Consider the following 16,497-nt stretch of genomic DNA (forward strand, 5'->3'; position numbering starts at 1 on the left):
TACAGGAGGTAACTCAGGATCAGAAATGTATGTACAAAGTGACTCCACCAGCAGAATAGTGAGTGCAGCTCTGGAGTACAATACAGGATGTCACTCAGGATCAGTATTGTAATGTATGTACACAGTGACTGCACCAGCAGAATAGTGAGCGCAGCTCTGGAGTATAATACAGGATGTAACTCAGGATCAGTAATGTAATGTATGTACACAATGACTGCACCAGCAGAATAGTGAGTGCAGCTCTGGAGTATAATACAGGATGTAACTCAGGATCAGTAATGTAATGTATGTACACAGTGACTGCACCAGCAGAATAGTGAGCGCAGCTCTGGAGTATAATGCAGGATGTAACTCAGGATCAGTAATGTAATGTATGTACACAGTGACTGCACCAGCAGAATAGTGAGTGCAGCTCTGGAGTATAATACAAGATGTAACTCAGGATCAGTAATGTAATGCATGTACACAGTGACTGCACCAGCAGAATAGTGAGTATATGACTATAATTTTGCTCTCTTGGATGTACAATAAGGCTATACAAAATGATTTCTGAAAGCATCTTTAAAGATTAAGTAACTAAAAATTAATTAAGCAAGTCATCACACACATTAGATAAAATCCATTTACTGGCAGCATCATAAAGAACAATGCAATCACACTTTTATCATTGCTAAAAAAAAAAAATCAAAACTTTATTGTATAAAAAAGTAAGAATCTTTGCATCATTTTAATGTTGATCACCAAATTTAGCGAATTTTTGTAAAATTTGGAAGGATGAAGTAAATGAAGACTCAAAAGCAAACATCAGGGTTTTCGGAGTCCTTGTTCTTACATGAAGGGTCACTGCAGGAGACAAAATGGGATAAAATAGTATAAAATATGGGAAGACTGCAGTGTTGGGTTTCTGGTAAAAGTGACAGCTACTACGGCCACCAGCAAGCTACAGTCCTAAGTGGCAGACCTGTCTAGTTAGGCGGTGACATCTCTCTGCAGCATAACTAAGAGTAATTCCCTGTATGAAATGAATGAATGAAAATATTTTTTAGAGCAAATGCAGATACAGTTAAAAAAAACACCAAATACAATTGTAAAAAAAATGACTAAAGTGAACGACTGTCCTAAAAATGAATGCAAAGGGGTGAGAAAAATGCAGATTTGGAAATAAAAGTAGACGAAGGATGTTTCTGTACAGTTTTTGGGGACGATACATACTAGATACAATTAAGCAATATTTATCGGCTGGTAATTATGTCTGACCATTATCGGGAGGTTATTGTAGACTTATCTCCTTTCTTACCATTTGAGAAAGTCTCGAGCTCTCCAAGAGGCAATGAACTCGGAGAATTTGTCTACCATCTTTCCTCCCTGAATCTGAAGATCATCAGATTTCTTCTTGTTGAAGTTCCCACAAGCCCCGCAGAGGGCCCCAGAGAATTTCTGGTGCACCTTGAGTTTCAGGTCTCCATTTTTACCCATCCAGAACTCGAGGTCCTCATCACGTCTTATCAGCAGTCCCTCATCGGTGGACTCTACAGTCACTGCTCCGGACGTATGGGGAAGGCTCACTGTCCGCCCATTCAGCTGTAGTAACAAATGAGATGGGTAAGTATTAGTGACTCATCTTATATCTGTAATTTGGGGTCTTTCAACCCAACACATCTCTAACAGTTTGGATGACATCTCCTGACAAGGTGGAGACCACAATTATTCATGATATTTTTATCATGGGAGGTCAATGGAACTTACCCACGCCTGTCCACGAGGACTTAGAGCGACTGAGAATTCTGGGAAATAAACATGGATGGCAGAGACGTCAAAGTCATCAGGACTCTTGCAGCTCTGCGTAATCACAACAATTCGGAACCAATTCTCAGCATCAAGCCTGCAAACGGCTGTGAGGTCAAAGGTGTTATCAGGAGCGATAGAGCCGAACAAACCATCAAATGAGACCAGTCCGCCCTTAGCGCTCACGGTACACGTGCCACGTTTTTCGAAGCAGCCTTGCTTTCCTTCTTCAATTCCACAGTATTCAGCATCCGAGCAGCTAAACTGACTGCACTCAACAAAGCCACCATTTTGACATGTGCATCGTTGGTGACAATCAGAGGACACAACCGAATCTCCAAGCTGGATAGGTAGAGAAAGAAAAATCAACAAAAGCATCTGGAGCCTCCTACAAATCAGCAGAATATACCATATTCTGGGGATGGTCTCCAAGGGGGACACTAATCAAGTTCGCTTACAAAATTTCCCGGAAAGTCATGTCAATTTTATTAAGTCATACGCCATATATACCTTTTCCCAAACTCCTGAATATGCACTTAGACACCAGGGCACCATCTGATCATGGGACATCTTGTAGTCTTCCCTACGGAAGAGCATGTTGTTTTGAGATTTCAGAAGGCTTTGGCCAAAACCAGTAGATTTGACACTTGTTTTAGGAGAGTGGGAGGTCTCCTCCTTCTATGGGATCCCCAAGGACGTTCCAAGAGAGATGCCAATTATGTCTCAAAGACTTCTTTCCAATTTTGAGTATTACCAACTACTGGTAAAAGTTTTGTGCTCATACTTTGATTCCATTTACAGCTTTGTGTGAACTCAGGGGCACAATACTAGTTATAGCTAAAGGAGACACTCCAGGACCAGATGATCTCTTTTTTCAAGGTTTGCACCTCCAGTCCTATGCTCAGTCCCTGAATTTATGAAAAGTTACTGCACAGGATATATTCCCATGTTTATTGATTGGGCATCGTTATTTGAGTATTATGTGGTACACCAGTAACTCCCAACCTCTTGACCATGAAAGAACTACTACTTCTTGTTTATCCTCTTCTGAGGACATCCTATAATTATCCTTCAATAAATACTAACTTAACGTTTTCTGGGAGATCCTAAACATGGCTCTCAGGAAACCCACGGTTGGGATGTAGTGGAGACCACCATAAGGGGGCATCAATAGATGCAAAAACCAAAAAGCCATAACTTACATTGTAGTATCTTCCATTGTAAAAGCATCCGCAATTTTCCATAGGGACGCAACGATATCCATCGAAAAGATATCCGTCATCACACTCACAACCCTCCGAGCATTGATTGGTGCAAGAAGTAGATGCAGAGATGCCAGAACATGAAACATCACAAGTGTGAGTGCACAACTCGTAATGACTGTTCGATGGACACTCCAATCCTACAAGACAAAGTGTGACGTGATGTGACCGTACCGTACATACATGATGGTCTTATAAGACAGAGTCCTTCATGAATAACTAAGAATAGGTGTCAGTGATGAAGGTACTTACTGCAGAAATTAGATGACCTCCAAGATTGAATTTTTGCCCCAGCAGCTTGGCATGCTGAGGCATAAGCTTGAAGGCTTTGACACAGGATATCTTTTTGGCCATCAGTTGCACACATATCAAGCAAACATTGGCTAAAATAGTTAGTCACGTTGATTAGCCCATGGCAATCAGCAAATGGTCCATCTTCGCTCAGCAATAAACCACAAGACTCATCTTGGCGGAATATGGCCGCCCTCATCTCGTCACAACCCATGCAATTCTCTTTACAGCTGCAGTCTTTTTCATCACCGCTTGCACTCCATGCTGCCCCAAATTGTTCCAGAGTTGCAGAAAGCTGGCCAGATGGTAGAAGTAAGTCATCTCCATAGTTATCATTGAAGTTCCCACACATGCCACACATGGAACTCTCATATACAGAAGGAACTGTGATATGAACGGAGTTAATGGTGTCATAGCGGATGACCAACTCAAAGTCAGTCTGAAGGACTATGCTAGAGCCCTCTTGGTGGATTTCAACTTTATCGTGTTCCAAAACCAGAGGCAGAATGTGGATCTCCTCATTAACCTGTAATCAGAAGGACAAAATATATTATTATTATTATATGTACATAATTAGTCAAGGAACTGGTACTAATCATTCTAGTATAAGAGCAGTGCATAGGGGGCTCATGGACCCTTGTTCAATTTGGGAACTCCGTAAAATCTTAGTGAAGTATCTGCAAAATAAATGCAAGGGCTGGGTTACTCAAACACTGTTCCCTACTTTGTAAGCTCAGGTCCTTCCAATGAGGCACAAAAGAAACTCTCTTGGTGCTCAAGGCAGGGGTGTCCAGATTGTGCCCATCACCCTTTGTCCCCGAGTCAAAAATTAACAGCTGTCTTTCTTTTAACTTACAATTTACTTTAAATGGCACCTTAGCTACTTTCCTCCACCTATCCCTCATTTAACAGTTAGTTCTAAGATTGTGCTAACAAATAATGCGTATCTACATGGAGCAGATGGTTAATTGCTCTGTCTACCCATTGACTTACCACCACCATCCATTGTGCCTCCCTGTACATGAGGATTTCATACCCATGCACATTCACTCTCAATGAACGGGTACCAACTACATGATCTGTTCCAAAACTTCCACTTTCTGCAACAATCGAAAAGTTCCCAAGTTCCAAGTTTTCACTGCAGACCTCAACCAAGGTGTAGGAACATGAGCCTTCGATGATGTATATAAGGCCGTCAAATGTAATGAAGTGATGGTTCCCGGCCATCAGACATTTGCCTGTTTTCTTAGAATGGCAAGCGATTTCTCCATTGACCACCTTACACTCTTCATTGGGGCCACACGATACTGCATGGCACTCAACCGCTCCATTGGCTGTACACTGGCACTGCTCATTGCATTGCTCATTCACATAAAATGTCTGACCGCTTTGATAGTAGGTGTCATTGTAGTCACAGCCACATTCTGAAATGGAAACACATGCATCTCCACTGCGCACAAAGCCGCTGTCACAATAGCATCCTTCTGTGCAGCTCTTCTGGCAGTCAGATACAGAGTTGAGACTTGAACATGTGGTGTGACAACCAGGTCCACAGAGCTCATAATGGCTATTTGATGGGCAGGTGGGCTCTAAAAGAGGAAAGAGAATGTTATTGTGATGTCCTCCAAGTTATATCTCTACCTGGTTTATCTACTTTCTCAACAACTTTCTCAACAACATCTCTACCTGGTTTATCTACTTTCTCAACATGTGGTGAGGGTACATCAGGGGCGTTTATGCCATGCCTCCACATTGCCTCTTTAATTGATGCAATTTCTCGGGGTTGGGAATTGTGGGCTCCAATAATTTAGCTATATTCCCTAAATCATTAGAGTTTGCAATGAAAGCTGACTAAGAACGGTTAGTGGTCAGCATAGGATTGTCCTTCTGTGAGGATGTGAACTGTCTTACCCCATCCCTTGCCTGAAGACAAGTGCCGTTTGAAAATGTGTAATGTGCACAGTGTTATGCGTTTTATGCATTTAACGTGAATGTGTATAATCCCTATGTAATGTGTAAAATAGCTGGCGCATATGCGGAAACGCCATGATAGTCTATAAAGATAAGTGTTTTATAGATAAAAGGAAACAGATAAGGAATAGTTAATGTAAGGTACAGGCCCACAGATGGAAGCAGAATAGTGTTAATAAAAGGAGAGTTCTTTCCTGGAAATGTGTGGTTAGGAGTAGTAAAAGGTTTAAGCAAGTTCTTTGTGAAGTTCAAGTGCAGTGGGCTGCTAGGGCCAACATGGTCCTATCACTCGGGGCAGTGGATTGCCATACAACTCCTTCATGTGGATCCATTCGTTTTGCCTGAGACCTCAAAATTAGCACCAGGGCGACCAGACACATCACACCGGCAGACTTGTAGGGGAAGATGGACATGGATCTTCAAAGGCGGGGGATGATGGAATCCGGATGCACTGTCATTATTGGAGAGGGATCTTTAGAGGTAGCGGAGACAGCAGGAAAAGGGATGATCTATTGGGAACGAATGGTAGGGCTGAAGTTATGTCCGGTACCTGAGGTAAAGACTGTAACCTGTTGTGCCCTATCCCACATTCTCCACTATAATGACTGTGAACTGTTCAGTAAAAGTTTGACTGTTGAAAAGCACTAAACATCCCCTGTACTCTGTGCGGCGGTTCCGGAGGATGGAAGTTTGGATCAGCGTAGGCCTGTGGCTTACAAGTGAGTGTGATGCACTCCACACCTAACAGCACACTGGGAATGGGACACAATTTTCCTTTAGGGTGCCAGAGCGTGCAGGAGCTACAGATCGCCCACGACTACCCTTCTCGGACACCTTACACATCCACCTCCAACAGTCACATTGGTAAGTTCGTTAACTCTAGAACTGTCAGAATAAATGGTCATCTAAATGTAACCTACAAATTCTCAGCTCTTTGGTGCACAAAATTGTAGGATTATGGTTTTGGGGGATTTTCTGTGGGTTGAGTACATGACACTTGTAGACTTCTTCCAATTAATCCCTGTTTTTAAATTGATAGTGGCAAACATAAAGCTGTTAGTCCACTTCTACTTCTACCTGTTGTATTGTCAAGTTAACTCAAAACAAGAACAAATGGTCATCTATGACTGAATAAGTCATGGTCATCTGTGACTAAATAAGTCACGGTCATCTGTGACTCAAGAACACATGTTCATCTGTGGTGTAAGAAGTCATGGTCATTTGTGACTGAAGAAGTCATGGCCACATGTGACTGAAGAAATCATGGTCATCTGTGACTTAAGAAGTCATGGTTATCTGTGACGGAAGTATTTACGGCCACCTGTGTCTGAAAAACACATGGTCATCCGTAGCTGAAGAAGTCATGGTCATCTGTGACTGAAGAAGTCATTGCCACCTATGACTGAAGAAGTCATGGTCATCAGTGACTTAAGAAGTCATGTTCATCTGTGACTTAAGAAGTCATGGTCACCTGTGACCGAATAAGTCATGGTCATCTGTGACTGAAGAAATCATGGTCATCTGTGACTGAAGAAGTCATGGTCAACTGTGACTGAAGAAGTCAGGGTCAGCTGTGACTAAAGAAGTCAAGGTCACCTGTGACTAAAGAAGTCATGGTCATCTGTGACTGAAGAAGTCATGGTCATGTGTGGCTGAAGAAATCATGGTCATCTGTGGCTGAAGAAGTCATGGTTCCTGTGGCTGATGAAATCACAGTCATGTGGCTTGACAAATACTCACTTGCTCTTAAGCTGATTTGTTGCCATCTGTTCACATGGGCCAATAAATACACCAGTTTTTTGCATGGACTTTGCAATTGAGTGCTTCCCACTTTCCTTGCCTATATACAGTATATTTATGTATACACATATTTATAGCCTTATGGAGCCTACATTCTTAATCTATGATACATCCATCTCGATCATGCCTTACATCTAAGAAGGTGCTCCCACAGCACCCCCATAGACTTGGAGGTACTTTCTTTGAGTTTGGTGTACTTAACACTTAAAAGGTTAGCTACATGCCCATAGTGACCACTGTCTCCAATGAAATCCTACCCAGCATTGTCGGAGGAACTCATGGGATTGCCAATCCACCTCCACAAATCACATTCTCAAGTTCTCATTGTAGCTCAAGAACACTCAGGGCACATGGTCAGCTGATGATTTTTTATGCAGATATCTTTAAAGACTATGTTGTCAACCAGTGGCATATGTACTACCTCCATGCTCTGTCTCAAGGGGATCATAATACATGATCATAGTCTTGGGGGTATAAGTTGGGTTGGGGTAATTTACAATTATAGATGACTTCCTAAATGTCCAAAATGATCAGTGCATCCAATTTAACTCTACTTTCCTCTTTAAAGCTTAGAATGATTAGTGTCCACTATCGTATTGGCACTCCATCTCCACCATTCGCATTAGGCTACATGGTCATCAAACATTAAAAGATGGTGACATCACTTACCACATATTGTATACTTTCTCCATTCATTAATGGAGACTCCCTTCTCTTGACAATCAGAAACATATCTAGTAATCGCTCCACATACGGCTGAATATTGACCTCCATATAAGCAGGTGTCATACACGCAGTCAGCAAAATATGGCGTAGGGTCGATGGCATCAAAGCACTGACTGAAAGGTCCATCCAGCTTCTTGATAATGCCACAGTACTTTTCATCCGAGTATTTATCTGCATCTTCCTTATTGCAGCTTGAGCAATCTCCCTCACACACGACTTTACAATCATTGGTTTCCTCAACCCTATATTTTTCTTCAAACTTTATATAATCTTCTTTTTTGCCATTTGGGGCCAAGTCATCACTAGGATCTTGGTTAAAGTTTCCGCACATGCCACAAAGGGCTTCTGCATAAGTACTGGGCACCATCACTCGGCCATAATTGTCCCAGTTGTAATTGATGGTTAACTCAAAATCAGTCCTGACAAAAGCATGTTCTCCTTTCATAAATGCTTTGATTCTGTTGGAATCCAGGGTAAAGGGTATAAATTTGGCAATCCCATTAACCTGAAAAAAAATTTTTTAGAGCTTTTAAATTGTTTTCATGTGAAGAGAGAGAAAGAGAAGAAGTTTTGCAACTACTCTAGAGATTATAGTGGAGAACATCAGGCATCATCATGCTTCTTCATTCCACTACAAGTATAAAACATAAAATACTCACCAAAACTTTTTGCGGATGGTCCCTGGTCAATGTGATGGTTTGATTGTAAACTTCCAAAGTCAAAGACTTTGTGTAAGAAGCAGTTTTGCTTCCTCTCCTTTCATTTTGGACTTTGACTTGGAAAGGGGTAAGGTTTGGATCCATCGAAGGGCACAATCCGGTCAGCTGATAGGTACATGTTCCCATGAAGTCATACCTCCGCCCATCGAAGGTCGTATAGTGAGGATCTCCGGTGCTGATACACGTAGAGAAGCTGATGGGATAACAATCCCGGACTCCATTTTTCAGCATACATCTTTCCGTGTCTTTGCATTTGTCTTCGGTGCATACTACCAGGCCAAGGATGGGTTCACAATTACAGCGAACGTTGCACTTATCATCAGACCAAAACACTTGGTTGGGCTTGTAATAGTGGTCCTTGTAGATACAACCACAGCTGGCGACATCAATACATTGGCCAGCACTAGAAACATATCCCTCGTTGCACTGGCATATTTCCCTGCACGCTTCGGTGCATCGATCTGGAGAGCTTTTGTCCAAGCAGGTGGCCGGGCAAGCATTGCCGCAGAATTCATAGTGACTATTTTCCTGACAATTCATATCTAGTAAAGAATGAAATAAATTTTGATTTAAAGTCAAAATGATTTAAAAATAAAACAATTTTGTATAGAAAAATGACTAAAAAAAGAAAGAAAAATAATGCAAACAAAGTGAAAAATTGAGCTTACCACATCCTGTAATTTTTCTCCAGTCCGGGATGAGTATTCCCTGCTTTCTACATGCTGCAATGTAGGCTTCGAAAGCCTGACACAAGCCAAGTCCATCATGACTGCAAACATCTTTGATGCAGTTATCAAAGAATACGGTGGTGCTGACGTTCGCATGGCATTCGCTGAATGGTCCATCGTCAGCTTCAAGACGACCGCAGAACTCTTCTCCTTCGTAGAGGCTCTTCTGAGTCTCATTGCATTCGGCACAGCTTCCATGACAACTGTCCCAGCAGAACTGCTCATCTACATCGACCTTCCATGACTTTGCCCACTTAGTTATCACGGTCATTTGTACGTTTTCACGAGATACTTTGTCGTCTCGAGAGTTGCCATTGAAGTTTCCGCACAGGCCTCCAATGGTGGCAAAATAGCTGCTGGGAAGTGTGATTTCTACATGCCAGTTGTAATCATATTCCACCTGGATGCCACCAGCCATTTTCAGGACTGCGTATTCTCCAACTTGAGTGATGGTGAAGGATTCTCGAATGATAGGGAGATTTATAATTTCGCCATTTATCTGAAAATTTACAAAAATAAATTGCATAAGTTTATCGAACAAAGAACAGAAGATTCAGATCTCAACGTATCTCTGGCACTATGTTGTGACACCTCCTAATAAAAAAGACCAAAAACAAGTCTGTGCAGCCTATAGAGGCAGTCTATTATACAGCAGATAGATCTTCCTGTAACCTATTTACCCTATTTGTTAATACAATAGAATTATTGGAGTTTTCCTTCTATTACTGGCATTTTCTTATTTCCATGCTAGACATCTGCCCTCATATACCTTTAAGTAAATTGAACCTAACCAAGTCTGTGCAGCATAAAGTTGCAGTCTATTGTATAGCAGTTGAACTTCCTGTAACCTTTGTAGCCTGCACATTAATACACTGAGCTTTTCCTTTTGTAATTTGCATTTACTTACTCCTATCCTGCATATCTGTCCTTTCACCTCTCCTAGTAAAAAGTACCTAAAACAAGTCTATGCAGCATATAGAGGCAGATTATTCTATAGCAGATAGAACTTCATGTAACTTCCTTAGCCTACATTGCACTTTTCCTTCTCTAATTTGCATCTTCTTATTCTCATCCTCCACATCTGTCCTATCTCTCCTCCCAGTAAGAAGGACCTAAACCAATCTGTGCAGCCTATATACTGTAGGCAGTATATTGTATAGCTGTGATTTCTATAGTCCACACATTAATATATTACAATTTTTCCTGTATAACTTACATCTTCTTAATCCCTTCCTATATTTCTGGCCTCCCTCACCCTTCAATAAAAATGACCTTGAAAAAAGTCTGCCCAGCCAATATTGGCAGTATATTGTATAGCTGTAATTTCTATAGTCCATACATTAATATTTTGGACTTTTCCTTGTATAATTTATATCTTCTTAATCCCTTCCTGGCCTCACACAACTCCAATCAGAAGGACCTAAAACCAGTCTGTGCAGCTTTTAGAGGCAGTCTAATGTATAGTACTAGTAATAGTCACCCAGACATCAGTACAAGTGAAGAACACTTACTCGCACTTGTCCAGGTTCATCTTTGACAATAGAAATGTTATAGTTGTGTACAAAGATATTGATCAGTCTGACAGAAGAGGACGTTGGACTTCCTCTGTTGTCATTCTTCTCCTCGACCCGGAAATAGTCCAAGGTTATATCAGAACCAACGTATTCAGCCAGGATATATGTGCAGGTGCCATGGAAGTCAAAGTTGTAGCCGTCAAAGGTCATGAAATGGGGGTCTCCCCATGCTGTGCAGGAGCTTGAATAGTCAGGAACACAAGTGGCAAGATGTCCCTCAGTGGTCTCACAATGCTCTTGGTTTCTGCACACAACTGATTTGCAAGGATCTAAAAAAAGAGAAAACGAAAACCTTTATTGATTGGGCAGTGCTCCGTTCTATGGCAGGTTGATGTAGTTCTCCCTATAGTTTACCAACGTGACTGCAAAGATCTTCAATATGTGGATCCTGGAATTCAAAATGAAAGATATGTGATGAGAACCACACCATTATGTAACCAAAAGATGGCTAACCTTTATTAATACACTGGACTTTTCCTTCTACGACAGTACAGATTTCGTCAGAAGAACAACCGTAAGGCTGGCAGTCCATCAAATGTCGTGAAGTACAAGTAAAGGACTGGCTGCAGTCCTCCGAGATGATGGTTTCATTGACCTGTCGAAGAGCAGAGACATCATTACAATCTCAATAATATGTACAATGTAACAAACTATAGACTAGAAAGAGGGAGGAAGACAAAGAAGAAGACTGAAGAGGAGAAAAAAGAAAAAGGAGAATGGGAGGAGAAGGAGAATGTTAGGGGAAGAGAGGAAGAAGGAGTATAAGGAAGATGGAAAATAGGGAGAAATAAGAAAGGATTGAGAAAGAAGGAAAGAGGGAGAAAAGAAGGAAAATGAGGAGAGAAGAAGGGAAATGGGGAACAGAGAAAACAAAGGGAGGAGATGAAGAAAGAAATGAGGGAGAAAAATCAGAATAGGAGAGAAAAAAAGAAGGAAAACGGGCAGTACAAGAAAGAGAATAGGAAAGAGAAAGCAAAAAGGGGGAGTAGGAGAAAAAGAGGGAAATGGGGGACACAAAAATGAAGATGGAATATGATGGAGAAGATAAAGGAGAGTTGGCAGAGTAGAAGGAAAGTGAAAAAGGAAAATGGAGGATAGTAAGAAAAATGAGGAAGAAAAAAAATAATAAGGCGGTAGATTAAAAAAATGAGAAGGAGAAGAAACAAAATGAGGTAAAGAAAATGAATGGGGGATAGAAACAATTGGGAAAATTAGAATGGTGAAAAAAATGGAAAAGAAAAGAAAAATGGGGAGAAGAAAATGGGAAATGGGGATAAGAAGAAAAGTAAAATGAGGGGTGAAGAAGGAGAATGAAGCAAAAGAAGAAGAAGAATAGGGGAAAGCAAGTAGGGAAGGAAGATAAAAGGAAACTAATGAAAATCGGGAGTGGAAGAATAGCTGGGTAAAAGAAGAAGGAAAATGGCGGAAGAATAAGAAGGAAATAGAGAGAATAAGAAGGAATAAGAGGAGATTAAGAAGAGAGAAGATAATGGTGGATAAATAAAAGTACTACAATTCAGGAGAAGAAAAAGGGAACAGAGTGAATGTGAAGAAGAAAAAGAAGGAATAGTCAAAAAAGAGGAGTAAGAAAGAGTTTGGCAGACAACTAAAAGACAACAGATAAGAAAAACATAACGGGAGAGAAACTGAAGGAGAAAATGTCGAAGAAAAGAATTGGAAGGAGATGAAGTAAATAAGGAAGAGAAAAAGGGAACGGGAAGGAAGGAAGGAAGGAAGGAAGGAAGGAAGGAAGGAAGGAAGGAAGGAAGGAAGGAAGGGGAGATTAATAGAAGAAAAAAATGAAGATGAAGAGAAAAAAAATCGAAGGAAGAAGGAACAAGAGAATGAGCAGATTAAAAGAGCACTGGGTCGTGTGTGTAGTCAATCCCATGATCAAACTATTTTATAATGTGAGCAAAGTAAAAATGTAACACTTCACCCTGTAAAATGTTGAGTTTAAGATGCATCGGTCACACAGGTCTGGAGTCACACAGAGACCGTTTTGGAAGAAATATCCGGTGTCACATTGGCAGCCCTCTGCGCAGGTTGTCGGGCAGCTGGTAATGTCGTAGAGGGAAGAGCAACTGGTGGAACAAACAGCGGCGCAAAGCTCATAATGGCTGTTCTCCTGGGAGCAGGTGTATGCTGGAAACATCAGAACAGATATATGTAAGAGAATGGACATTATACATATTCCATTTCATAAAATAAACACAATATACAGGGCAGAATTATAAAATGGCACATGCTTAAGGGTCTCTATGTCATTAGTAACATAGGGGTCTTCAACCCTATCAAGACAAAATCTAATGATCAGTTGAAATGATTGCCCAATAGTACAGTAGCAGTTTAATGTCTGCATGTACCTCACTAATTGTCCTCTTTCCGCACAGGCTGGCACTATGCAGTGACATTTTAGGGCCCTCCTGTGTCGAGCTGCAGACAACCTGCACCATAGATATGAATGGTTAATCCTACTTTTTGGTTCCTCCATTGACCTCTATCAAAACCTACAATGTTCTCAATAACTGTAAATCATACCTGGCCAGATAGTTTTAGCTGATTTCTGGTGATTTTGTTTAATCAATCAAGATCATGAAAACTTTTTGGTTTTGGGACACAACAATTTTGTAAAAACAGGTCTATATACTGTATATTGGCTAATAATGGAGCAGTATGAGTATCTTGGGAATAAACCAGGAATTTCCAGCTATACTTATTCACTGGAGAGCTCCAGCTTATCAAAAGGATATGGTTGGTGAATGACAAGCCTGGACCTTCATACTCATGTGGACTTGTTAGACTAAGATTGTGAGGAGCTGGCCACGGACTAAAGACCATTGGACCAATGTACGTAGAGCGGAGTCCATGGCTCTAAGGGATGCAGGCTTTTTTATTAGAGGCTTGCTTGCTCGTCAGTTCAGCCTGAGGAATCAATGTTTCCATTCAATGGCAGTAAGCAGAGGAAGACATTCTGGCTGGATCTTATGTATATATAAGGCCAGATAAGAGATTGCTTAAGGTAAATGTAAAGCAATCATTCCATTAATCTTGTCAGTATCTCAGGGGCCTCAAAGCCACTGTTCTCTCAGTCACGAGTCCCATTGTGTGAATGGGGATAGTAGACCCAATGGAGCCGTCACCATAGGGGGTTTCACATGCAATCCCAGGTGATAGACTTCTGGAATATTCTTCATTCTTTGAGATAAAAGCAAATGATTAAGGGGGAGTGTGTGAACACTTCTGCCCATCCAGGGGCTGATCCCAGGAGAGGGAAAACAATTAAGCCAAATGTATTAGGGAGAGTTGGTGGTCTGGTGGAGTGTCGTAGAAGGGTGAAGATGTATGGCTGAGGTCCTGGAGCCCATGGTTGGATGGTCTATGGAGTTTGGAGATTGGTTGCAAGCTGGACTAGACACACGTGCTACAGTTGTGGGATTTGTCACCTGGATTTGATGAATTTTTTTAAGAACTGTTGCTGCTGGATACATATGCTTTGGTTGTGTTATTTGTCGTCTGGAGGAGCGGGGACTGAGACCACGGACTATACTGGCAGGAGATATGAAATCTGTGGGCCAACCAAAAGTTGGGAGAGAGTGAGTATCGCCCGGTATGAGGACAGTGAAACTACCGCCCCTGGGGAGGGGATCTTATGGACAGGGGGTAATGTATATTGGCCATTTACCTGGAGTTGTTGTAAAACCATGGATGTAATGAATAAAAAATAGTTGCAATATTAACCTGCGTAGGTGATTATTACAACCCCAACCTCAGATCTTCACAATAATCTTTTTACAGAATATATAAAAATTGTATTATGTACTTACGACAAAAACTTTGTGTCCTCCATGGCTTTATAGCAACACCCGCATCCTGACAAACTTTAGCATAACCTTGAAGCATGGTACAAAGTTCTCCATTTTTTGAGCAAAGAGCATTAATACAGCTCTTCAGATACGCTGCCGGGTCAATTGTTTGGTGGCACGGTGAGAATGGACCACTTGGAGAAGTAAGAATTCCACAGAAGTTTTCACTGGCAAACTCCTTCCGTGCTAACCTGGGACAGTCAGCACAAAGCTGGTCGTCTCCGGAGCAGACTTCATTTGTAGTGCAGAAGTCTTCTTCTTCCTTCCAAGATTCGGCAAATGACACAGCATCGCTATTACTAGAACTATACTCATCCTTAGGGTCATCGTTGTAGTTTCCACATAGACCACATGTCTGTTTGTGATAGTTTCCTGGCACTGTTACATGAATGGCATTGTCTGAAGTAATGACCAAGCCAAAGTCAGTTTTAAGGACAAGTCCTCCACCCTGATAATCAGCCCTGAATTGATTGGCCTCCACCACAAATGGGACATTTCTAAGAATATCGTTTACCTGAGCAAAGAAAATAAAGAAGTGAATCACCAGCTTATTAATGTCAGTAGTCTTGTTCAACTCAAAGTTCTTTCATCAAAGCGGAAGTGACCCAACTTAATCTGTTCTTGGACATATGAAGAGGTTCTGCTCATTGGAAAACATTGAACAAACACATTGAAACATTCTAGAAAAACAGAGGGAAGTTATGGTCTTTTAGAGAAGAACTTCTACGAAGAGGTTCAAAGTCTGCTCTATATGAGTGGCAACTTCTTTAATAGGTTGCCTTTTGGAAAAGTCCTACCTCATTCAACTATACTGGGACTCCATCAGTTCAAACCCGTGTTATGTAAAAGTTGATGTGGTGAGACCCATACTTATCAAGATTATAGAGATACAATGACCCCTGTTGGATAATTTTCTATTGGTAGGGTCATTTGGCTCATTGGGCACCAGCTTGCTTCTCTCTCCATTGAAGTTTATTGAGGTATTGAGTAGAGATGAGCGTTGTTCTACTCGAACTGTTAGCCAATCTCAAATTCGAGCTGTTTTGGGCGGTGTTCGAGCCGTTCGGCAAACACGAACGATTTGAGAAAAATTCGGCTGTTCGAGGTTATGTTCGATAACTGTTCGTGCACCAAAATCATAACTGGATTTTTTCTCAGTAATGATGAAAATTAATGTTAATACGCAGTTTGAGTGTACAGCGGAGTGGGGGGAGGGGCAGGGGATGGATCTCTGCAGGAATAATGAAGATCTCCATTTTTTTTCTCTTTCCCGCATTTGCAGTGGGGAGGTGCAGTCTGTCAGCCTATCAGCAGCGCACACACGGAGCGAACTGCTGTTTTTCACACAAGCAAGGGCATGTGTCATTGGCAGTGTATGTCACATGTCCTTGCCCTATAAGACCAAGCCATTTTCCCCGTCGCCACCATTTTCTCACTGCTGCAGCTGCATGTTAGACGGCACCGCTGTTGCTGTGTGCGCTATACCTTGTTAATTTCAAACCAATTTTCGCACAAATCTACAGATAGCTTGGGAGTAGGGAATAGTTGTGATTGCAGTCCTTTTAAGGACTAGGTTACAGCATTTCCTACGACTTTTATCAGGCAGGTCTGTGCTCTTAAATAGATAGATTGTGGGAGTAAAGACTAATTGTAATTGCAGTCCTTTTCAGGACTAGGTTACATCAGTTCCTATCAGTTTTTGCCAGGCAGGTCTGTGCCAGTGCTGTGCAAGTTTTTTTCACAGCATTTGGCTGAATCTAGCAAAGCTAATCCTT

At 41.4% G+C, this 16,497-nt stretch overlaps 1 protein-coding gene across 1 annotated transcript in view; it reads right to left on the reverse strand.

Moving 5' to 3' along the window:
- Window positions 1-623: 623 nt before the first annotated feature.
- LOC141171938 (IgGFc-binding protein-like) overlaps window positions 624-16,497 on the reverse strand; it is a 323,247-nt gene continuing 307,373 nt past the window's right edge. Inside the window, exons 11-23 of the mRNA XM_073655650.1 lie at window positions 14,684-15,236; window positions 12,796-13,001; window positions 11,310-11,451; window positions 10,794-11,125; window positions 9,223-9,781; window positions 8,495-9,096; window positions 7,779-8,340; window positions 4,332-4,927; window positions 3,300-3,864; window positions 2,988-3,187; window positions 1,747-2,127; window positions 1,298-1,581; window positions 624-843 (exon numbers count right to left, since the gene is read on the reverse strand). Coding sequence (XP_073511751.1) covers window positions 792-843; window positions 1,298-1,581; window positions 1,747-2,127; window positions 2,988-3,187; window positions 3,300-3,864; window positions 4,332-4,927; window positions 7,779-8,340; window positions 8,495-9,096; window positions 9,223-9,781; window positions 10,794-11,125; window positions 11,310-11,451; window positions 12,796-13,001; window positions 14,684-15,236 — 5,034 coding nt within the window. The 3' untranslated portion in view covers window positions 624-791. The remainder of the gene's footprint in view (window positions 844-1,297; window positions 1,582-1,746; window positions 2,128-2,987; window positions 3,188-3,299; window positions 3,865-4,331; window positions 4,928-7,778; window positions 8,341-8,494; window positions 9,097-9,222; window positions 9,782-10,793; window positions 11,126-11,309; window positions 11,452-12,795; window positions 13,002-14,683; window positions 15,237-16,497) is intronic.

The sequence above is a fragment of the Phyllobates terribilis genome, unplaced genomic scaffold (genome assembly GCF_046119375.1).
Source record: "Phyllobates terribilis strain yellow unplaced genomic scaffold, ASM4611937v1 Scaffold_12__6_contigs__length_324123572, whole genome shotgun sequence".
NCBI classification, from domain to species: Eukaryota; Metazoa; Chordata; class Amphibia; order Anura; family Dendrobatidae; genus Phyllobates; species Phyllobates terribilis.